Below are 24,440 nucleotides of genomic sequence, written 5' to 3'. Positions count from 1 at the left end.
CCTGCATACATCTATGCTCTTGTCCCTTATGTCCTACTTCACCCACTTCAACAGTGATGCCAATCCCTCCTCTTCCTATGTTTCTTTCTCCCCCTCTCCTCTTCGTGCCATCCCTTATGCCTGAAACAACCTCTCCAGTCCAGGGTGCCAGGTTCCTTCCCTCTCTTTATTCAAATATTTTCCATGAGACCCACAAACACTAGATCATCCTGATTTCCACTTTTTAAAAATACATCCATCCTCTGGGTCACCCAGCAGGGTTTCTTTTGGTGTGTGCTTGCTTGTTTGTTTTGTTTGCCGTGGGTTGTTTTTTTGTTGTTGTTGTTTAGGGGAGGTTGTTTGTTTGTTAGATCTTTGTCTATATTTTGGACTACAAGATGTTTGGGACAAGAACTGTGTCTATTTGCCTCTTGTACAGAATCAAACACTTTGTCAGTGCTTAATTATAAATAAAATAAATATTGCCTATTGGCTAGGCAATGTTGTGTTGCACACAGTAAGCGTCTTGCCACAAACACAAATCATTTGCACAATAGTGTTATGGTGCCGCTGGCTGTGTGCGGCATTGTACATGTAACCCAAACCCAGCTTCTCGCAGATATCACGGCATGACATCTGTAATGTTAACTGCTGAAATGCGTGCAGCTGGATGGGATGGTTGAATAGCCACACAGTAGGTAAATCAGTGATTAAGGCAATCATGAACCAGATTGACGGCTGGTGTGATTGTGTGTAAATGATCAGAAACCACTGTCAGTACCGTGGAAAAGCACCACCAGATGTGAAATGCTATGCAGAAGTGTTAATATACCCAAAATAAAAAGACACAGATGTACTAACTGTGGGCGATGTGTGTGTCTCTCTGCTCTGTGCCAATTACAGGGAGTTCCCCAGCTGTGAGCCCACACACATTGCTCCAGACACAGACAGCTAAACAGCTTCCCACAGACTGGGGCGTCAAGGTTATGAACCCCGGCTCAAGACAACCAGATCACTCCTAAATGCTGTCAGTCATTGACATTTGAGGGTACTTGGATTGTAGAGCAGTTTACGAGCGACTGGGGGAAGGGCATAGGGAGGAGGACAGCATCTGGGTGATCATGAAAGCACACGGCCGAGTGAGCTGCAGTACATAAGGGGCTTTCAGATAATACGGAAGCAATGCAGGCAGCAGCACTCTTAAAACAAGGTGTCAGCCAGTGCCAGGCATAGTCCCCAGTTATCCTAGCTGCACTTACACAAGCACTGCAGCTGGGTAGGCAGAACTCACACCAGGCCACACACAGCACAGCTGTGGCACTCCACCCAAGTGATAAACTACACACAGATGAGTGAACCTATTTCCCCCCCACACACACACCTTCCTGAGCCTTTACTCCTAGGCCTTTCATGCTGAACCAGCCTCTCTGATCACACCTTCTCCCCATGCTTTATGGCATTGGCCCAACTGCAAATGCAGACGATGTATGCCCATCTTTCTTGATGTGCGGTCTGTGCGGATGAGCACCACGCCGACCTAAGTCAAAAGGGGAAGCCACCTGAGGCAAGTTGCTCATTGTAATGCACACAAATTTCATCCTCCCTGCACAGCATGATTTACCCATGTGACTGCCCTTCATTTTTTGATCCATAAATGCTAAATTTACTAACCATTTTTCATATTCACCTGCAGGTGTTAATTGTTCAGTGTTGTATCCGAGATAGAAAATATACTTCCGGTCCCTGGCTTTGATGCAAAATACAAGAGTAATTCTTCAGAGATCGTAGGTTTCACATTCTTCCCTCCTCAGCAATGTGTCATGACCCTTTAAAATCCTGTCCCTACCAGCACCCGCCCTGGAGTTGCTCATTTCTCTCTATAACTGTAAGCAGAGTCAGGATGAGCTCTACCCTGACATCTGGTGGTGAATTATGGCGAGTGTGGAAAAGAACTTCAGGGGCTGATCTTGTTTGCATAGGCACACCCACTCGCCTGGCATGAAACAGCAGCAACTCAAAGTGGTTACTTTGGCTGGTGTGGGATCCCCAGTTTTCTCTGTTATTGGGGCAGGAAGAATAAAGTTTTGTTACCCTGATTCTGTGAATCAAGGCCAGTGGAACTGTTTTATGACAGAAGGACTGAGAGAGTCCTTCACCATTACCTAAGTAGCACTTGCTTGACAAGGGGCATGGGTTACACAAGCCAGTGAATTGAGAGAGGCTGGGGATAGGCATTTGTACCTGATGGTATGGGCCACTTTCTGAGGGTCTGAAACCAATTTTACCACCTTCTCTCTCCACTGTTGAATATCAGAGCTAACTTTGATTCTATTAGGAGTTTAGTTACAGGCTGCTGAGCTGAATTCCCTTTGGGCCAATGGTGCACTAGCATTGGGGCTCCCCTACTATGAGCTGAAATCACAAAAGAGCTAAAGTTATTAAGAGCTGAGATCACTGAGTGCTGTGTTAACTGAGGGGAGAGCCTGAAGCTATATTGCTAAGCAGTTGGTGGAGCAATTTGTGGGGACGACTGGAGGAGCAGCGAGTGGTGTGGGGCCGGTTGGAGCAGCCCAAGGAACGGCGAGCGGAGCTGTTTGTGGGGATGGATGGAGCGGCTCACAGGTCGGTGAGCGGAGCGGAGCAGCTTGTAGAGCGGAGCAGTTTGTGGGACGGCAGGAAGTGGGGCTGGCTTGTGGTGAAGACTGTGGCGGAATCCCATGGAGAGACGGCCAGCTGGCTTTGGATCACGTAAGGTGCCCCTTAACACCCTGTGTGCCCCCCCCCTTTTACTCTGGGGCTGCACTGACTAGAGACAGAGACTTCGGGGTCTGTTGGACTTTTGGGACTTTGGGTGGTTGCTGGACCCAAGAGACTTTGGGGGTGTTGGACTTTGGGGACTCTGAGTGATTTTTGGGTTGCTGGATTCAAGAACCAAAGGGAAAGGACACAGCCCAATTTGCTGGGGTGGGTTTGTGTTATGAATCCTGTTTGTGGTGTTTTTCCAATTTAATGCTGATGTCGTTTACCTCATGTTATTAAACATTTTCTGTTACACTCAGACTCCGTGCTTGCAAGAGGGGAAGTATTGCCTCTTAGAGGCACCCAGGGGGTGGTATGTAATTGTCCCAGGTCACTGGGTGGGGGGGCGAGCCGGTTTTGCATTGCGTTATTGAAACGGAACCCCTAGATACAGAACCCGGCCCTTGTTGCTGCCAACTTAGATGGGCAGAAGGGTTACATAACTAACGGCAGCATCCTCGGGGCAAGTATTGCCTCTAGCTTTAGGACATGGTTTATCTATCAAGCCAAAAACGCACTCAGGCCTGCAAACAAGGATCCCATTGGGCCCCCTAACCAAAGCACACATACACCTCCTAGGTGAAAAGGATTTATTTTTTTAAATAGAAAAGGAAAAAAGGACAAAAAAGGTTAGTTCCCCAATAGAAGAAGGCAGCTGAGACTGGGTGCACACAGTCTCAAGAGCAAACAATTAACATGAAGATGACACTGACACAGCCATCCAACTGCTCAGGATTCCTTCCCAGCTTAGAAAATAAAATAAACAAAAGAATGGAAACATCTGGCTTGATGGTTTAGTGGCAGGGAACATACTGCCACGCAAAGGGTCTGAGCTCAGGACCTTTCTTCCATCCTTCACTTCCTGCACCAGCAGCAGGGAGGGGCCAGAATGTTCACTCACTGTAGGTACGTGGATGTGCAGGGGCTTAAAAGAAGCATCTCAGTTCATGCTCAAGTGGTAGGAGTGAAGTTAAATTGCAAGACAACTAACATCCAGACTTCCTTGTAGGGGTGGGAAGAAAAAAAAGTTTCTCCAATTCGGGGCTCATAGGGTAGGAGTTAAGGGGCTGTATAAGGCAGTGGGAGGGTCTCAGAGCTGCAGCCCAAATGTCTACACTGCAATTAAACAGCCCCTTAACTTGAGCCCCATGAGCCCAAGTCAGCTGGCATGGGCCAGCCATGGGTTTTTAATGACTGTGTAGACATACCCAGAAGGACCATCATCCTACTCACGCTCACTCCCCCTCTAAAATGAAAAGAGAAGACCTACAAAACGATACTTTGCAGACATTTAAAATACTTTTTGAAATAAATCCATTTTACTGAAGGAATACTAATACCCGCCCCTGTGGGAGACTGAAATGAAGACGTCAGGGCTTGCTAGTCTTTATCAGAAGTATAATCATGGCAGTGGGAGGTAGAATACATCCAGTCATACCACTGAGTCCATCCTATCTCAGGCATTCTTGCCCTTGAGGAAGGGTGCATCAGACACTATCATACCGCACTCGATTTAAGCCAACAGGTCAAGAATTCCCACTTACTGTCATGTACAGTTAAGCAGTGCTAGTTGTGTTGGCCAGATTCCTCCTTGTGAAAACACACTAGGGTTACACCAGAGATGAATTCGGCTCATTGTCCCTGTAAGGCATTCAGTGCAAGCAGAGGGTCATTGTTAGGCAACCTCCAGCCTTAGGAGACCCCTTTAACATATTCCCAAATGTAGTGAACAAAATTCTGCTCCAGTCTATTAGAAGATTACCTCCTTGAGTTTTGTTCATCCTTTGAGTGACCAGATAAGAAGGCTTCACTCTATTGAATTTGGCAAATGTAATTATTAAGGGCCAAATGTTGCGCCCATGGGAGTAAATAGTTTTTGCACAAGATACTCAAGGGAGAAGGAAAACAGAACTTTTCATTCAGGTCACAGAGCATCAAGCCGGCTGATCCACAGCAGCTCGTCCCTAAGCTCTCCTTACAAGCGGTATTTTTGCCAGTGGATCCACGTAGAAGGAAGGTCTGGTGGCCAGCTGGCCTAGTGGTCAGCTCATGGCCTTACTGTTTCTACCACTCTAGGCATCCAGAGGGGACCCCAGCTGCAGCCTCATTCACCCCCTGGTGCTCTGATTGTAGTAACCAAGCTCTGAGGGACCAAAGGAGCTTGGGGGCAATGGGGGAAAGCAAGGTAGGGGGACCCAGGCCCACCCACTGAACTGGGCCCTGACCTTAGGGGTCTCTCAAAGTGTCCAGCTCAGTCGCTGAGCTACCCCAAAATTATGTTTCCCCTAGGTGACTTCCTACTAGTCCGGAGTGCCTCAGTTTGGCACATGGCCACAGGCTTAGTAGGCTCTCCTCAGTTTCTTAGCATCCAATTCAGTCGGTCCCTCTCTCTCAGGGCCTTCGACTCCGAATAGCGCAGGGACCCAAGTCCCTGCTGCTAGAGCAGCCTTCACAAAGCCATTGCCACTCCCTGCACAGCTCTCAGCATCAGTCTTGCTTTTTTCTGCTAATTCCTCCCGTCTCCTGGGCTACCAGTGTTCTTTTAAACGGTTCCTCCACAGAGAGCAAGCCTTCCACTTATTGAGGGACGATGCCTCCCTAGCCCAGTATTTCTCTACTCCCTGCCCTGATTCAGTGTGGGCCCCATCACAATCCATATAGCTGTGAACTCACTGACCATGCGCCCGCCCCCAAACTCCCTCCTCACTGTGGTACTGCACAGAAAACCAACATGGAGCACTGATCCATGGCACACAGACCGATAGAACCCCAGCATCATCTCCCACATGCTCCAGGCAACAGAATCTGTGCCATTCCACCATTTTTTCAGATCTCATGAACTCACTGGGGGGGGGGTCTGGGTTTGCCCCTAAAGGAATAAAAGATATACCCCAGATCTAAAACCAGTCATAAATACTATTTATAATTCATTAGCAGATGTTTGGGTAGCATTCCCAGATACAACGTGTTAGATGAGTGCTGAGCATCATTACAATTTTTAGAAAATATGGGGAAGCCAAATGGGATCAACATCCCAGCAATTCACTCATTATACTAGAACTAGATCAAATGAGATTCCTTTCCTACCCTCTGAAAGTGCTAACAAAATTGAACATAGCTTCAAAAATGTCCTTTGACTCCCCCTGGTGGTTAAAGAAAAATCATATATCTTCCCTGTGTCCAGATGAGTACCGTAACAAGACAGTGCAGAAGTATGTATAACTTGTTTCCCTTAAGGGCCATATACTTCCCTCAAACTGCATGCACAAATCCCACTGGCATTCATGGAAGTTCTGGATGAGGAATGAAGACAGAATACAACTCTGTGTTCTCTTTATAATCATTCTTAAAGACACAGTAGCCACCTTTTCTGCTTTGAGTACTTGTTTACATGCGTTCCACTTCCGGTGTGCATGCACCACCGGAGAGCCAGCAGTGCCCATTGGTAGCATCTGCTCCCCTGATGACATAGAGCCCTTGAGGGTAGCAAGGGGGCAGAGCAATCAACTGACCCTCAGTTCCTTTTAACCACTCCTGGCTATGAGACGGAGCCAGGTAGCAGTGTCCACTCTTTTTTCCAAATGCAAATTTTATTACAGTTTTGTAAATGGTTAATTACTGATTTAGATGAGGTATTTAGCATAGTGATTAGTATGGCGCTTTTAGGAAGTTTTAGCTTTTTCTGGGTTAGTTTTTGTTCTGTACAAAGGGATCAGGTGTGATGTTGCCTCCTCTCCCCCCCCCCCCAAATTTAAATTTTGAGAGTCTTCTATGAGAAGTGTCCCAACAATGGCTTTAATCTTCAGGGTGGTGCCTGCTCCTGCCTCTGTGGCTGTGAGTAGTGACAGGCATCACTCCTCTGAGGAGCACAGAGGAAGATCTCCTCACAAGACCTCCTCAGAAAGAAAAGGGGTTGGTTCACCCCTTGCTGTCTCCAGGAAGAAGAGAAGCAGCCCTCACTCCTCGTCTCAGTGGGAGGCAGCAGCCCAGAAGACTTCACTGGTGTCCATGTTTGCTGCTATCGGTCTGCACCAGCTCATTGTGAGAGTGCTCATCCTCCAACATCCAGGTCAGTTACAGGGACCCCTGCAGCACTGACTTGCTCCAGGCATGCTCAGAGCAGCAACTGTCTGTGCCTTTAGCATTTGGAGCCAGCTGCTGTGGCTGCTTTTAACATAGCAGCTCTGACTCCTCCAGCAGCAGAGCGACCACTGCCAGTATTAGTATCTCCAGGCAGCAGGGGCTTTGTTATTACCAGGTCAGCCTATGGCACAGCACCACTTGGGGCCGACCTCTATGGCACACAGTGATTTGGCCATTTCCATGCAGTCCGATTCCCCCTTATTAGATGTTTCTGTCAATCAGGGGATGCTTTGCAAGTCACCTGGAGATTAGTATGGTCATCCTGTTCCCCCCCCCCCCTCCAAATCGAGCCCAGTCCATCCCCTTCCTTAGAAGAGGAGGATGGGTATTCCTATTCTGAGAGTGGGGATGTTTCACCCTCTTACTTTTTGAGGGTACTTTTTTTTATGACCAATGTATGTTTGAAAGTCAGGTAAGACATATGGGTAAATCTAGGCATGTTCAAAAGCCCCTAATTGGGACCCTTGCCCCACTCATGTTATCCTCTAGGCTGTTTATTTTTAAACACAGAATAAAGCATGGGGAAATATAGTGGCAGTGGAAGTGCAGCATTTTTATAGAACATTCTACAGAAACATCACAAATTTTGATCTCTGCTGTCCTGCTTAAAATTATAGACAGATGTATTTTGTTATAGCTACATACACCAGATGTTATATTAGAGAAAGTGAATGCTTGGTAATGTTGGTTGAAACCAATGTATACTCTGCACTGTGGAACATCCTCTGGTGACAATGCTTATCCCCTTTAGTGAGGAGGGAATGTAAGAACAGCTTTTTGATGTTTGGGGAAAACTATGAGAGGTAAATAAAATGGTCCTTTTTACACCAGCATGCTAAAGGTGGGCAAATCTGGGCTGTGACATAGTCATGACAGTTCTGCACTGGGATATAGCTTTGGACACTAAAGGTCTGATTTTCAGAGTAAGATGCACAAAGGTGTGTGCAACACTGTATCTATATCCACCATCCAACATCTTGGCAAGAATCTTTTGGGGGCTTACCCCTGCCACCTCTTTAAATTGTTCAGTTAAGCAACATGAGGCAGTCTTTGCTCAAGAGGAGCAGAGTACATTGTTTCGGGTTCAATTTTAATTCTGAAAAAGATACAGCAAGACTGACTTTTAAACTCTTATTGGCCATTAGGGACAAAAGTCACCGCAATCCTCAGTAAGTGAGACCATTGCTTATTACTGGGTAAATGCCAATAGTAATTTGCATAATTATAAAAACACTTTACATTAGTTTAGCTAAAACAAGATTGCTGCACACCTCATTAAACTGAGGGGCGGGCAAGTAGCTGCCTACAGCACTGACAACTCCACAAGTCAGCAAGCAGCAAAAGGGTTCCAGAAGTAAACAGCCATTTCACCCTCAGAGCCAAATATACAGCCTTAATCCCATACCTGAGCTTCACAACCCAGGTGGAAACATTTTTGGATGTTCAACTCTCTTAGCTCATTAGTACATTTATCTTTTGATGGCAAAGACCATGGCACGGATTTTGCCAAAATAGGCCCAAATCCAGCAGGACACCCAATATGCTTAACTTAAAGAATGTGAGTAGTTCCATTGACTTCAATGAAATTACTCACACGCTTGAAGATAACTGTGCGCTCAAGTACTTCGCTCTGTTGGGGACAAAATGCACAACATCTTGGTGGATCCAGTCCGTAAAGCTAGAAACTTAGCTCCGTCACCACATCCAAAGTACAATGTCAGTCTGAGAGCTACACCATTGCTTGAAGTATCAGTTACATTTCCCAGACAGAGCCAAATGTGGAGTTATCAACATAGATAAAAAAATATATAATAAAATTAAAAAAAAAAAGCTAGAAAGATGAAAGGAATGAACACAGAGATGCTCATATATTACAAAGAGTTTGATACAAGTATTTGGACAGGTAGATTAGATTAATACAATTATATTAGATTTTATATTCTTAAGAACAGAGATGGTCATTTATTATGTTTGTACAGCACCTGGCACGGGGTAGGCAACCTATGGCATGCGTGCCAAAGGCAGCACACAAGCTGATTTTCAGTGGCACTCACACTGCCCGGGTCCTGGCCACCAGTCCGGGGGGCTCTGCATTTCAATTTAATTTTAAATAAAGTTTCTTAAACATTTTAAAAACCTTATTTACTTTACATACAACAATAGTTTAGTTATATATTATAGACTTATAGAAAGAGACCTTCTAAAAAGGTTAAAATGTATTACCGGCACGCAAAACCTTAAATCAGCATGAATAAATGAAGACTCGGCACACCACTTCTGAAAGGTTGCCGATCCCTGGCCTAGCACAATGGGGCCCAACCTGGTTGTGACCTTTTAATTTCTACCACAATATAAATATAAAATGAAAAAAATAATTAACATAATATAATTTAAATTGTTGACAGACATTAGACAGACCATAAGCGAGAACAATAAAGAAAGACATTTTGCAAAAATGTATCTATTGTCATAGTTGAAATACAAAAGTGTGTTAGCAGAATTCTTTTCACTAACAAGCCCAAGCAAATTGAAACATAGAATAATCTCAGGATAACATTCACATAAATTTATGAACTATAGTATTTTTATTTCCCTCATTTATTATTCAGAGCTTTCCTTTGCCTGGAGGGGAAATTAGATGTGTTTTATAGTCTTAAATCTATGGTGACTATCGGAATTGAGCTGCAACCAGAAAGAGTATTTTGATTGATAATCTTATTCTTTCCTCTGCAGATTTGGGAGGATGGATCCTATGAAAAAGGAGATCTGGTTATTTCTGGACCACTGCTGTGAGCAAGTAGCCACTGGAGAACTGAAATTTAAAAAGTGAGGAATGAACAGTGTTATTTTTAGATGTCTGCTCCATTTCTACCGTTCTCACCCTGCATACCCTGTGGAACAAACACATTTAGAAGCACTATCGTTTTTCACTACAGGAAAGCAAAGACTTGTAACAATGATACCAGTCCCCCAGAATGGCTCTAGCCAAGAAATTTAAAGCTCTCTTATTGGGGGCACATTTCAATTACCTACAAGAAAGTTTAGAAATAAATAATGAACAGTTAGAATGAAGATTTTACAATAAATAGAGAACAAAACAAGCTACAAATAATGGAGTGATACTGTCGCAGATGGATACAACACAGAAAGGTTACATCCCTGTATATTTTAATAAGACTATTTCAGAAAATATTTAAATCCACTCAAACTCCTCTCTCTCGCCCTCTTCCCTTTACTCATCCCCCCGTGAAGTCTTAGCAACCGGGGCACTACCTACCAGCTGCAGTCACACGTGCCCCAGGCCCAGGGAAATTTAACATCTAAGCAAAATCCATCCTGGAAACCCTCTGATTTGGGGGGGGGGGGCACGATACTACTCCCAGATAAGAGCGGCTAAATGCCCACGGGCTCCTATGGCAGCAGCACAGCAGGGTCCTGCCCTGAAGCTGCCAGTCCGGCCGGCTCTCTTACATACCCGCAGGAGCACAGCTGGCAGATGCACTTCTTGGTGGGCGGAGTCACGGGAGGCGACATCCTTGCGGCGGGCTGGAGCTAGAGCCGCTGTCTCTCCCCCTCCAGCAGAAGCTCTGGGACCGAGAGCCGCTTTAATAGCAGCCCCTCCAAGGGCGTATTTCGGAGAAAGTTTCTATAAGCGCCAGGGACAGGGCTAGCCCCGGCCGGAAGCCGGATTCGCTGCAGCAGGTGAGAACGGTACTAAGTGAACTACATAGCACAGCTAGTTCGCTTCCCTGCGGCCGCACGCCCGAGCTTCCCGGCCACCTCTGCTCTCAAGCCTCTCCTCAATCTCTTGCTTCTCATCTAGCCCCAAACAGCACTGCGAGGTCCAGGGGATTACAACCATCCGGTCACCCAGGGTGCCTTTGTGAGGTCACCAGGGCAAGCCTTAACGCTCAGCTCTGCTGTCAGCATAGTCCCTACAGTGTAGTTAATTAATGACTCCCCGACACCTAGGCTGGGCACAATGGGGCTGAATTGGCACCTGGATAGACAAGGCCTTGTCTACACTACTTAAAAATGTTACGGAGGGTGTGGATGGGGGAAGAGAGACACACACTTGTATAGACTAGCCACTCACATTTTAAGGACCAATTGTTCTTCTAGATAGTGTTAAAATGCTGGCAGCTAGTCACTAGGCCATCTAGGCTATCACAGCTGGTGGAGCAGGACTACTGGATAAGAAAGAATGAAATTTCCTCCTCCGGAGTAAGGAAGTTGAAATGAAAAGTCTAGGGTAGGCACAGCCTTTGGCATGAGCAGTTTAATTAGTTTAAAGGAAAGAAGTTGTAAACAGGCTGGCAAAACTGCATTACCTGAAACTGCTTCAGAAATGCTTTTGAACACAGCTCAGCCTGTAGAATAAAGGGACTAGAGCTACAGAAAATGGTCCAGTACCAGCTCTTCTCTGAGGCTAGGTCTACACTACCCGCCTGAATCTGCGGGTAGAAATCGATCTCTCGGGGATCGAATTATCACATCTCGTCGGGACGCGACAATCGATCCCCGAATCGACACGCTTACTCCACCAGCGGAGGTAGGAGTAAGTGCCGTCGACGGGGAGCCGTGGAGGTCGATTTTGCCACCGTCCTCACAGCGGGGTAAGTCGGCTCCGATACGTCGAATTCAGCTACGCGAATAGCGTAGCTGAATTTGCGTCTCTTAAATCGACCCCCCCCCCCGTAGTGAAGACCTGCCCTTAGATAACCAATCATATTACAAAGATAGCAACGTTCAAGAACACATTGGAAAAATTTTGTTTGCACAAACTATGTGTTGAATTATTGTAAATACCAGGTTGTGAGCATTAAGAATGTGTTAGTTAGCAGATAAGAAAGGATGCAGTCCATTAGATAAGTTATTTGCAGTGAACAATTGAGCCAGAACAATGCCTCAACCACCAAGGCTGAGCAGTGTCAATGACTTGGCCCCAGTTCGGGAAAACATCCCTATTTAAGAAATCACTTAAGCAAATGTTTAACTTTAAGCATGTATTTAATTCCTACTGAAGTCAGACCTAAGCATGTAGTTACTTAAGTGCTTTCCTGAACAGGGGCCTTAAAAATTCTTCTAACTATCACCAGTGAATTGCTCTATCTGATTATTTTAGCTTGTTTAGTTTCACAGAAAAAAAGAAAAGAAAGAAACAAACAAGCAAATGAGGAACCATCAGTTGTGTTCTAATATGACACATTATTTATCATGTATATTGTAGTAGCACATCGGAGCCCCCANATCCCCCCCCCCCCGTAGTGAAGACCTGCCCTGTGTCATTCTTGAATAACTGCCTCAATCTCCTATTAGGGAGCCCTGTGGTACTGGAAGAGCTGTCCTTTGGATAAGACGAACTCAAGGCTTTAAGCAGCAGTGACCTTTTGAACAATAGCATTTTGCACAGGAGGTAGCACATTAACCCTAGCTGATCTGGGCAAATTACAATCTGAGTACATTCTACCTGCACTTCCTCTGGCATTTCACCAGGCTAGAGCAGTAATTCTTAAACTACAGCCACCCTCCCTCACCAGAGAGAGGAAATAGAGTGGGAGGTTAGGCAGTGCACATTTCTTGTTTTAAGAAGTCATCTAACTACAGAAGAGTTAGAAAAACACTGGGATACAATATTCTTCTGTCCTGAATTACTGGTGAAGGTGTTAGGTTCTTAGACAGTAGATATGTTTCTTCCCAAAGAGCTGGATACATGGCAGTAGCATGTGCACTACACACAGCAACTGAAGTATGCAAGAGCTCATTTGATGCGGAAGAATGCTAAGGTACATTAAAAGTGAAATCACTGGTACACAATATTTGATTTTATGAGAAGTGGTTAAATAGTTATGCATTTATAATCTAAAGCATGGGATTAAATAAAAAAGCATTAATAAAATATGAACTGACATCTACCACTGATTATTTCATTGTGGAGGGAGTGGAAAGATTTCCCCACCAGCAAGGACATTCCATTTGTCTTACAAATAAGTCACTGCAACCTTGATATTACTGCAATACTGTGACTGGGGCAGTAGCCTGCAGTACACATACACTATAGTAAACATAGCAAAATGCATTTGCACAATGTAGTTTAACAAACCTTTCCTATATTTAAATGTATGAAATATGTAACTTAAACAGTCAATGCACTAGGTCAACTATCAATATAGTGCCAGTGCTGGTAATAGGAAATTTGTTTTTGTCAATACATTAAGCAGGTATGTTTGAATTCTCCCTTCTCTACTCAAATTCTTGTTCTGCAATCCCCCTGCTGCTGCTGGCACTCTGAATGGCCCTGACAGCAGCACCTGCTGCTCAACTGTTGCAGGGGACAGATTCTGGCCTCCATGTAGGTTATGTTCTTTTTTAATCTTGATTTGTCACACTAGTTTAATGTAAAGGCAACATAGCTTCGACTATTGAACAACACAGTTACTCTGCTTCCATTAATGATGATGTTGCCAATATAGCAAACACCTAGAGTCTGGACCACATAACTTCTAGGATGAGCGGGTTATGCAGTTTTAAAGGTACTTCATATCATATTTCAGATTCTTAGATTAAAGCAACTTTAGTATGGCACCATTCATCTTTCTTCCATATCCTCACCTTGTACCCCATCAGCATATCACAAAGCACCAGTACACTGAATGTGACAGTTACATGTTTAATACTGAAGAGTGAGCTAGAATGAAGCACCAATAGTGGCAGCTAAATGTGGATTACAGAATGAGTGACTGACTGTTTGGATCAATGTATACTGATATCGAAAATCATGGAGGATAAACAAGCCCACACTGTACCTTTTTTTTTTCCCTCTCAGAGTAACAACTTCAGCTAGTGAAAGTAATGGTGCTCTGCCTTCCAAATTCAGATTTAGCTGTCAGCAGAATTCACTGTGTAAAGTAGGATTAGTGAATTAATCTGCTAGGAGAAAGTTGATGGCAAAAAAAATAGAAATATACTTTTCTAAGATGACATTTTACTTAGCAAATGGCCATCACCTTCTCAACTGCTAACTTACCTGCCATCACAAAGGAATAATGCAAAAATCACAGGGAGGGCCCAAGAGGTCAAAGACTTGTATAAAGGGCTTAATTTTTTCAGTCTTGCATTGTTTGCTGAAGAGAAATTCCATCTTTCCTAGCCCATGGAATTCAGATTTTTAAAAAACAAACAAGGGCGAAGAAATACTTGTGTAAGCATTTTTATAGCAGTGGAGAATGCAGCTACAGTGTCTGTTCATAGGCAAGCTGGTGGAAAAAAAACTTCTCCATGATTAAACAATCCAACCCTTCTAACATGTTTAGTAATTAAAACCTTATATCCAATTGTTTCTCATGAAGACAAAGATTATCTAGTTCTTACTGTACTTGCTCCAACAATACCTACTGGTCTTCTACAAGAATACCTTATCCAGCAAATCCTGGTCATTTGGTGTCAATTATTTTGACCATTTAAAATGGAAATTCATTGAAACATATCATTTTGTATACTCCGATCAGTGGCTGGAGTTCAACAATGATAAAGACAACTCTACAAAATCCTCAGCCCAGTGCTGGACTGGAGCTCAGTTTATGATTTCTAGAGTAAATATGCTGCTAATTCTCTTTATTTCATAGTAATGCAGAATCACTTTAGATATCAAGTCCCATTTCACTGCCTAGAACACAAGTAGACAAATCTTAGACTCGGTTTGCAGGATGAAGTTTATAAAATTAAATATTTCTGTAACAAGATTGAAAACTGTTTTTCATTTTAATAAACTATTTAAAAACAAAGTTTAAATAAACACAAGACAAAGTCAAACATGAAATCTAAAGTTAGACAAAAATCCTAAATTACTTTAACCCACAAGTGGATTTCTAATTGGTCTTGTTAGTGGGCTTAGTTACAGTGTTTGGGAGCATTCCTTTGTCCTACTATTCATGTGCCTTTCTTCCACTTGACTCCCCTCTCCCTAAATCTTTCCTCACTTTGCCTTTAGTTCTACTTGAACAGTCACTGGTCCCCAGAGTTTTAAGTCAAGAGGTTTGTTTATTGAAGGTGGAATAATGAGGCCATAGACATCAGGGCTCCATCTTACCAAACTGATTCTCTTCCCTTGCAAGTCAATAAATTAGGCTAAATCACACCCACACCTTGATCTGAACACACAGAAGTTTTCAGTTGCTTACAATGGGCAGGGAAGGATGGATACAAATGTATCCCCCTTCAGTCCCAGGTATCCAACCTGGAAAGGTCTCCCGGCCTTCTCTGAATAGCCCCATCATTTCTCCTGACAAACAGTGCTATAACCAAGGGTACTACCAGTGGAACTATGCTGCTGTGGAATTGGGGCACCAGAGCTGGTGGCAGAAAAAGGGCCTCCATAAAATAAACTTGACAAGTCAGATTGGGAGGCAAATGTCATTCCCCAAACAGGGAACTGGGGAGAGGAGGCTTTTCCAAGAATCCATCCTCTTTCTCCTACAAAGTCCATTCACAATTTGTGTGGTAATTAAAGTTCCAATTTTGCTAGACTTCAAAAATTAAAGAATAATATCCTTGATATCTTATAATGCACATGGTTAAATGTAATTTTTCAACAGGGTCCTTGACTAGTTTTTTTTTTTTTTTAAATACTTCAGATTAAAAAGTGAACTGTTTTAGGAAGTCGCGTCAGCCTCAGGAGTTTCAGTGTGCATGACTTAACCACACAATCCAACAAAATGTTTGATTCCACACATCTGACTATTAGTCTTCTCATATCAATGGTCAAAAATCTCCAAGTCCCTCTGGTCAATGACCAAAGAAAGAATTCAGCCTTAATGGACACAGTACACAAAGGAAATTTCTTCCCAGGTTACATTTAAATGCTTATTTTAACGATGTATTGGCAGAATTTCTGTCTGAAATGGAAGAATGAGTTTGAAAAATGTAAGTTACAAATAGCATTTTAAATTATACGTCTAATTGTTTAGTACACAAGCATTACGCATCCAATGCATCATAATTCTATTAAGTGTGAAACTGCTTCATCTTTACGTGTCTTTATATCAGATGATGATTCTTTTGCATCCAGTTTCTCCTTCAAATTCTCTTCTTCTAGAAAAAGAATGTAGTGGTATATAAACGTATAGTATTAAAAAATTTGACATACCAGATAGCTTTAGGAAAAAGGCTGTAGTGTTTCAGGACACTTCCTACAGATACAATTGTTCCAAATCAGGGAAAGGAAAAATTCCCATATCTGCACAACCAAAGAAGCTGCAACTAATAACTAGAGAGGATTCTGGTGTACACCAACACTGGAAGTACAACCTGTAAGCAGCCAATTTGAAAAGTGTTATTGCTGTTTGGTATATGTAAAAGCATCAGTTATGTAGCAATATATATTAACTACCCGCTGCTGCCGAGGGAGAAAAGGCTTATCAAATGTGGACTACAGGAGTGATGATCTTTAAGTCACTTCCAATAAATGAGAACGTTACTGAATGTAGATTACTCAGAGCTCTCAGCAAGCAGGGCCAAGAGAGAACTAGTTTAAGTGTCTGCTTGATTTCCTTCCATGGCATTGCTTATTACAAATACATACAATCTGGTCCCAAACCATTTAGGACATTTAGCTTTCAGGTGTCATCTAAGCTGTTTATAAGTTAACTGACAGCAAGTACAATTTAAGAAGGACCACTTAACCAAGCAGTTACATTCATTACTATCTTCAATTTCTTGATAGCTGCAGGATGCAGCCCCATAGAGTGCATTGCAATCTTGTAGTCTGTCATTGTCCCTTTAAGATTAACCTGTTAAATTCAACTTATCAACTTTTCCATTTGACATTTAAGTGAAAGTGTCCTGGATACTTACTGCAGACTGACAGTTGAGAAGGGTCCACGTTAAATGCAAGTGCACTTACAAAGCTAATTCCTGTCATACTAATTACTCAAGTATACTGACTGATGCTTACAGGTGTACCAGTAAATGCCTAGTGTCACTGTATTTCTGTTTCTGGTGTGGAAAGCTATGTTGTGTTTCATTAGCGTAAGTATTACCTAGGTGTCTCTCGCATTTTGGGGTCTATAGTCTGGCAAAGACTCCCATAGTTCCATATTTGGAAAATGTAACTTGCAAGATATGGACTTTATCAATTTAATCACCCACCTCTGGGGAGAAGTGTCATTTTTCAAGAAAGGAAAACTATGCATATGTAAAATCTTTAGAAACGAGTATATTGGAGGATGACTGTCCGGAATATAGCAACAGAGGGTCCTGTGGCAACTTTGAGACTAACAGAAGTATTGGGAGCATAAGCTTTCGTGGGTAAGAACCTCACTTCTTGACTTGCATCTGAAGAAGTGAGGTTCTTACCCCACGAAAGCTTATGCTCCCAATACTTCTGTTAGTCTCAAAGGTGCCACAGGACCCTGTTGCTTTTTACGGATTCAGACTAACACGGCTACCTACCCCTCTGATACTTGTACTGAATATACACTTTTTAAAAAGTTTAAAAGGCTCCCTCTACTCCACTGCTGAAAAGACTAAGACATCAGAAAGTGCACACAACCCAAAGGTCAGATCTACATCTTTCTCGCTCCTTCCATTTTTTTTTTTTTAATATATATACATATATACACACACACACACACACACACCCCTACATTGCTCCTTCCAGGGAGAATGACAGTAGCTGTAATTGTGGCAACAATCCACTACCTTGGTGGTTCCCTTCTTCCCCTTAACTCCTAAAGCAGAAGCCAAGTGCTCAGATTATGTTCTGGAAACCCAGAAGTGAAGAGTTCCACATGTACAGATAGTGGCACAATCCTGTCAAAAGCACAAACTTACCCTTCAAGTTATGCAGGAAGTCTCCAGGTTTCTTTTGCATCATTGGCCTTAGTCTGTCTTGAACTGGAGAAAATGCAATCAGTGGAGAAAAAGTGTGCCTTCTTTCAAAAAGAGACATGCGTGAAGGTGTCTTGATATACTCTGCATCCAATGCATAGAGTTTTCCTAGAGGACTAAATACTTCTTTCGTTTCTGTGCATCCTGGAGTAAGGTTTATCTCTGATCTATGCCTCAGAAATTGTTTTCTAGGTGACTGAAATGAATCTGCCTCATTTCCAAAAACTGTCTTTTTCAGTGCTTCATACCTGTTGCGAATAGACTGTAAATCCTGTTTGCATTCTTGAGCGGCCCATTCATTTTTCACTATGTTTTCTAAAGACTTTCTGTCCCTTGAGTTACCTTCGACTTCATCATCAGTCTCTAAACTTTTAGAGCTATTAAGACTTATGTTGCCAAGTTCCTCTGGAAGAGTCTCATGTAGTATTCCAAACTGGATAACTTCATGACTGTCAGAACTAGTACCACTTACCATTTGAGAGGCATCCCATGACAGAGTTGTATGCATTGAAGAATTCTGACAAAAATAAGGTGATAGAGCATCTGTTTTAATCTCTCTCTCTGCACTATTATCCAGAGGATTCATGCTCTTATCTACAGCTGGAAAGACAGATTCTTCTAGATTTTCTGTGAGACTTTTACTTGAAACTGTATGTTTTGATCCAAGCTCCCAGGATCTTTCGTTATCTGGCATTCTTGTAGCTGGTATCTGTGTTGGCGATTCACTGATATGACTAACCACCACCTGCTTTTTAAGTGCAGGTGTCATCCAGCTTACTGAAGATTTCCCTTCTAGTAAATTAGAAACATTAAGGTCAGACATGTGAGATGAAGACATAAAGCAGGCCATACTAGAATCTATTTGGCTACAAATTGCAGACTCTAGATCCAATGGAGCTTCTTTTGTCACCATTTCAGTCTGAGCCAACTCTGTATCCGAAGGATCTTCAGCTTGAATAGCTTTTCTCCATGAGCTTCTAATTTCAGTAACTAAGATTGAAACAAATTAAGAATATACTTAAGGGCAATTCCATATTGTTTAGCCACCTATTTTTCTACTTTTATAAAAATGTAAACATGCTACCTTTGAAACGATTGATGTTTTCCCACCCATGCCCCGAATGCCGACAGCACAGAGGTGATGGCATGGGAGTTCTATACCAGTGTTTCTCAAACTTTTAGATACCAGAAACCACTTTTTGCCTCCTAAACTATGTCAGGGAGATCTCTGGGACTGGCGCCAGTCCGTGCACCAGTCATTGAGAAACACTGCTCTACACTGCCTTAGTCATACTATGTTCATTTTGTTACAGGTACTATGTTGTGTTACAGATAATAAGTATGTCATCCTGATGACAACTGTTAGGAGTTAAAGCCATTGTGATTGAACAGTGTTTGGAGGGGTGGGACTGTCCTTTAACATGGCAGCATCTCTATTAAACAGAAATTCACTGAAGTTTAACTACTCTACATTATGAAAACAGAACTTACTCAGATTTTCTGGAGTTCGTGGGATCTGTTTCCTTGTTAAGAAAGGGTTAGACGCTAATGAGCCAATTAGGTCATCTAACTCCATTCCTTTTCCTCCAGCACCCTGAGTCGATTCTGATACCACTACATCTGCAACCTGTAGGAGAAAGTTTAGAGAATGGAAACTCTTGAGGAAGATAATAACTTTTGTTCCTGCCAATAATAGCACTGAATGAATCCCATTCTCTCCACCCGCTCCAAAGCTTTAGGAGTTCCACAACCCTTGCTGAGAGAGAGAGAGAGAGAGAGAGAGAGTCATTATGGAAAAATGCGCCTTTTAAAGTGAGGAAGTGGGAAAAGAACGGAAAGCTTCCTGGTCAAAATATGAGACTGGAAATCAAATTCTGCATTCTATTCTCTAATTTACCACTGACTTGTTTCAGCCCATGCTTTAGTTCACCCATCTTTCTTTAACATTGAGACAAGATTCCCTGAGAGACAAGGAAGTGAGATTCATTATTAACCAGGAATTAAGAGTCCTGGATGAAAAGCATTTAAGAGAAGTATTAAGTTCCAATCTGTACAATTATGGGAAAAATCACAATCACTTAGGATGTCAATATTCTATTAATGAACAAATATTCTTGAGTGCAGTTGACAATTAACTACACCATTTCAGGGATGAAGACACTTAGTCTTCCATCTCACTATATAGCACAACTTTGAGGTTCTTGTAACAAAAAGTCCCTCCGAAGAACTTGAAGTGCCTGGACACATCTGCCACGTCCAAATGTTTGTCCAACAATATTCAGATGCTATAGTTAAATGCCAAAATATGTACTAGTTATAGACCTAAGATCAGTTTTGTAAGTTGTAGAAAGCTTTCAGTAAGTGAAATAAAGGAAAAACCATCAACTCTGTCAAGCATATAAAAAAAAAAAAAAAAAAAATGCATGAATGGTACAATAAGCTCTATGTCACCAGGGTATGCTTAATCACATAGTCTCCCAAGGAAGACCAATGACGGCTGCTTAATAAGAACAAGCAATCTTTGATTAACAGCATGGTTTAGTTTCATGAATCTTATACTGGCTCTGATAGTTTGTTGCCTTAATAGCTTTCAGTCCCTTCTATATTTGTGTGATATAGAAAAGGAATTCAAACTTTCTACCCTCCCTCTTCTGGGCTATTAGTTTGTTCCATCAACGGCAGCTACGTATACTTGACTATTATTCTATTTACTGCACAGTGTCAGCAGTAGATGCAATAGAGGGACAGGCTTAAGCCCTCTCCCAGTGGAAGTAGGCCTATTTACAGAAATCTAATACAAATACAGAAATGGGGTACCTTAGAAAAATCCAAGCACTGTAAACACTCTCCAGTAATATTATGGGCTTTATAGATTCCTGCACAGCAGCATTACTTTTCTTCTGGTAAATCAGAAAGGCCACCACCCACTAGGATATTCCAATTAAGAGTATTCTATTGTACTGTATTTGAGCAATGTGTACTTTTAAATTACAGCCTTTATCCTTTTCTTCTTAAAGGACTGAAAATTAAGCTTAGACAGCTACAATTAAATAAGAACAGTTATCATAAACAAATGGAGTACCAAGATCAAATTATCTTTAGAAGATCAGGATTAGTGAATGAAGTGTAATTAAGAAATGAAGCCTCTCCTAACCTCTTCTGCCAGTTGCTCTTGTGCTTTCTTAACGGGATCTTCTCTTCTAATTGCAGTTGGTGATTGGAGTACATGAGTGTCTCCGTTCTCCCAAGCTTCTATTGGTCTAGGTTTGTGCACTGCATATTTTAAGATTTTTTGAGAAACAGACCGTTCTTTCCTTTTTGGAGTTGTAGTATGTACATCCTAAAGGAATATAAAGAAGTTTTTAAGACTTATATTGTGAAAATGTAAAACCTGAAGGAACTACCATACTAAACTGCACAGCACCTGTAGTGTCAACGTTAGTTTAATCAAATAGTAAATCAAACACTGAAAAACATTTGTTCCAATCAGATTTTAAGTGGACACAAAGCATGCCTACGTAGGTAAAGTGTTGCATATAGATAACAGCAAGCCCTTGGGTTTGCCCTTTCTGTGCCTAGTGCAGCCAAGATGCAGCAAAGGTGCTTTTTAGACCATACTTACATTCCTCAACCTGGGACCACCATGCAAACCCCGAAGCATAATTTAGGATTGGCCCTATGGATGGTGCTCAAGTTGTGCTGCCACTTCAGAGCCCCCAGAAGGAGCTGTTCCAACAACCAGATATTACTAGTGTAGTACAGACACTTCCTATGCTGGGAGTCAGGCTTGGAAACTTATCACAGGTGCTATGCAGCCTGGCGATTTTCCCAATGCCTGGGGAATCCTCTGGTAGGTGGCTCTGCTAACATCATGACTATTTTCAATCTACCAGCAGGACCCAGGAAAGTATGCCAAGTTTACCTTGCAGTCTCTTAATGCAGACAGACAGAATACAAATTTCTCAAGTGTTTAATTTTTTTCCAAAGACAATTTAAGCTATTAAAAACTGACCTTTTCAAGTACCACACTGCTGGGTTCAGCTGTGAGAAAGCTCTGTGTAGCTGACTGCAAGTGTGAGAGCATCCTAAAAACAGACAAGATTCCAGTTATTGAAACTAAACCAAACATGCTGCATACAAGTCTTATGAAGCTCAGTTTATTGTCTGCCCCGTATCTGTCCGTTATGATTTCCCTCAATTCATCCCGGTCATCAGAAGGCAGTTTTATATAGGGAGGGACTTGTGACAATTAGAGCGAATTTTTAGCCCTATTTGTGTATCAGTCTCCCAAGCAGTAATAAATATGAAACCCCCACATATACTTCTAGAGTGGAACTTTATATAAAGAGAAGTGTATTATTTGTATTGGAAATCTGAGATCAGCTTGAGTTCTACAGCAAACTGTTGAAGGATAAGGGCATCATTTTAAGTATCAATGTATTTCAGTTCACTTGTCACAACACATGAAAGTATGTATTCTTTAAGTGTTAAGTAACTTGCCTGTAAGCTTTTTGGTGCTTGTGGATTTGAATTGTGTTTTAGGTGTTTTATGAAGTCAGATAGTTGGCTACTAGTACAAGTTTAAGTCAGCTCTGATGAGCAAAGCAGAAGAACTAAACTAAATACCATCACTGCTTCTAAGTAATTTTACCTTTTTCTCTTTTAAAAACTATGCTATTAAAATTCAGTTCACTCACTAGGAAGCAAGTAATCTAATTATGTATAGTAGTATTCCTACCCATTTTACCACCTTTTATAACATAGGTATTTGTCCATGTTACACATTTAGTTTCTTGGAATTTTCAGAAAGTTACCTAAAGTCACTCAGTATAACACAAGTCTAGCTTTAACTGCTTTGATAATCTGAAGAGAACTCTGATGCAGATGATATGAACTGATTTCTAGGAATGAGATAACTAGTCAAAATTTGTTGAAATTTTTACTCCCTTTATTTTTTCAAACATAACAGCTTTCAGGTTTGTAGGAGTCCTTATGTGGCTCCATGAAAAATACAACCTTCTAAAATGCCATAGAGAACCAACTAGGGTAAACAGCTGCCATGCAACTCTGGACCCTCAAGATAGGGATAGTTATATAAGCCTGGTCTACACTACGACTTTAATTCGGATTTATCAGCTTTAATTCGAATTAACCCTGTAACCGTCCACACGACGCCATTTAATTCGATGTAAAGGGCCCTTTAAATCGATTTCTGTACTCCACCCCAACGAGCGGAGTAGCGCCAAAATCGATTTTAGCAATTCGAATTAGGGTTAGTGTGGCCGCAATTCGATGGTATTGGCCTCCGGGAGCTATCCCACAGTGCATCATTGTGACCGCTCTGGACAGCAATCCGAACTCGGATGCACTGGCCAGGTAGACAGGAAAAGCCCCGCGAACATTTGAACTTCATTTCCTGTTTGCCCAGCGTGGAGAGCACAGGTGACCACAGATACCTCATCAGCACAGGTAACCATGCAGGCTGATAATCGAAAAAGAGCACCAGCATGGACCGTGAGGGAGGTACTGGATCTGATCGCTGTATGGGGAGAGGATTCAGTGCTTGCAGAACTTCGTTCTAAAAGACGAAATGCAAAAACTTTTGAAAAAATTTCCAAGGGCATGATGGAGAGAGGCCACAATAGGGACTCTGAGCAGTGCCGCGTGAAGGTCAAGGAGCTCAGACAAGCCTATCAAAAAACAAAGGAGGCAAACGGTCGCTCCGGGTCAGAGCCGCGGACATGCCGCTACTACGCCGAGCTGCATGCGATTCTAGGGGGGGCTGCCACCACTACCCCACCTGTGTTCGTGGATTCTGGGTCGGGGATAGTCTCGACGCCTGAGGATTCTGCCGATGGGGTAGAGGAGGAGGAGGAGGATGAGCTTGCAGAGAGCACACAGCACTCCCTTCTCCCCAACAGCCAGGATCCTTTTATCACCCCGACTGAAGTACCCTCCCAAGCCTCCCAAGCCAGTACCCAAGACTCTGACCCCATGGAAGGGACCTCAGGTGAGTTTACCTTTTAAAATATAAAACTTGTTTTAAAAGCAAACGGTTTTTAATGATTACTTTGCCTGACTTTGCATTCGCGGTCAGTTCAGCTACTGGAAAAGTCTGTAGCTACTGGAAAAGTCTGGGGGATGGAGCGGAAATCCTCCAGGGACATCTCAATGAAGCTCTCCTGGAGGTACTCCGAAAGCCTTGCCAGAAGGTTTCTGGGCAGTGCATCTTTATTCCCTCCTCCATGGTAGGACACTTGACCACGCCATGCTTGCAGCAAGTAATCTGGTATCATTGCCTGACAAAGCCTGGCAGCGTATGGTCCCGGTGTTTGCTGGCATTCAAGCAACATCCGTTCTTTATCTTGTTGTGTAATCCTCAGGAGAGTGATATCACTCCTGGTAACCTGGTTGAAATACGGGAACTTAATTAAGGGGACAGAGGTGGCCGTTCCTACTGGGCTGTTTGCCTGTGGCGGAAAATAAATCCTTCCCTGCAGTTAGCCAAGCGCAGATGGGAAATTGGCCCTGAGTTTTTCGCGTTTGGCTAGCAGGGATCTTCCCTGTTACCAGCCACGCGGTGGGGGGAGGGTACCGTGATCATCCCAGAGAATTCATGGAGAGGGGGGGGG

The 24,440-nt window shown here is 42.7% G+C and overlaps 2 protein-coding genes and 1 non-coding gene across 3 annotated transcripts in view; all 3 read right to left on the bottom strand.

Annotated features, from left to right (window-relative positions):
- Positions 1-11,419, bottom strand: part of SAXO1 (stabilizer of axonemal microtubules 1) — a 68,625-nt gene extending 57,206 nt beyond the window's left edge. The window contains exon 1 of the mRNA XM_034774880.1: positions 10,397-11,419. Within this exon, the coding sequence (XP_034630771.1) occupies positions 10,397-10,455 (59 nt within the window). The 5' untranslated portion in view covers positions 10,456-11,419. The remainder of the gene's footprint in view (positions 1-10,396) is intronic.
- Positions 11,420-13,577: 2,158 nt separating this feature from the next.
- HAUS6 (HAUS augmin like complex subunit 6) overlaps positions 13,578-24,440 on the bottom strand; it is a 27,999-nt gene continuing 17,136 nt past the window's right edge. Inside the window, exons 13-17 of the mRNA XM_034774001.1 lie at positions 21,821-21,893; positions 20,963-21,148; positions 19,300-19,435; positions 17,752-18,798; positions 13,578-16,011 (exon numbers count right to left, since the gene is read on the bottom strand). Of these exons, the coding sequence (XP_034629892.1) occupies positions 15,914-16,011; positions 17,752-18,798; positions 19,300-19,435; positions 20,963-21,148; positions 21,821-21,893 (1,540 nt within the window). The 3' untranslated portion in view covers positions 13,578-15,913. The remainder of the gene's footprint in view (positions 16,012-17,751; positions 18,799-19,299; positions 19,436-20,962; positions 21,149-21,820; positions 21,894-24,440) is intronic.
- Positions 21,967-22,098, bottom strand: LOC117879701. The gene has a single exon (XR_004646356.1).

Source organism: Trachemys scripta, chromosome 6, assembly GCF_013100865.1.
Source record: "Trachemys scripta elegans isolate TJP31775 chromosome 6, CAS_Tse_1.0, whole genome shotgun sequence".
Classification (NCBI taxonomy): domain Eukaryota; kingdom Metazoa; phylum Chordata; order Testudines; family Emydidae; genus Trachemys; species Trachemys scripta.
The sequence above is the reverse complement of the archived record's forward strand: the minus strand, read 5'-3'. Positions and strand labels throughout refer to the sequence as shown.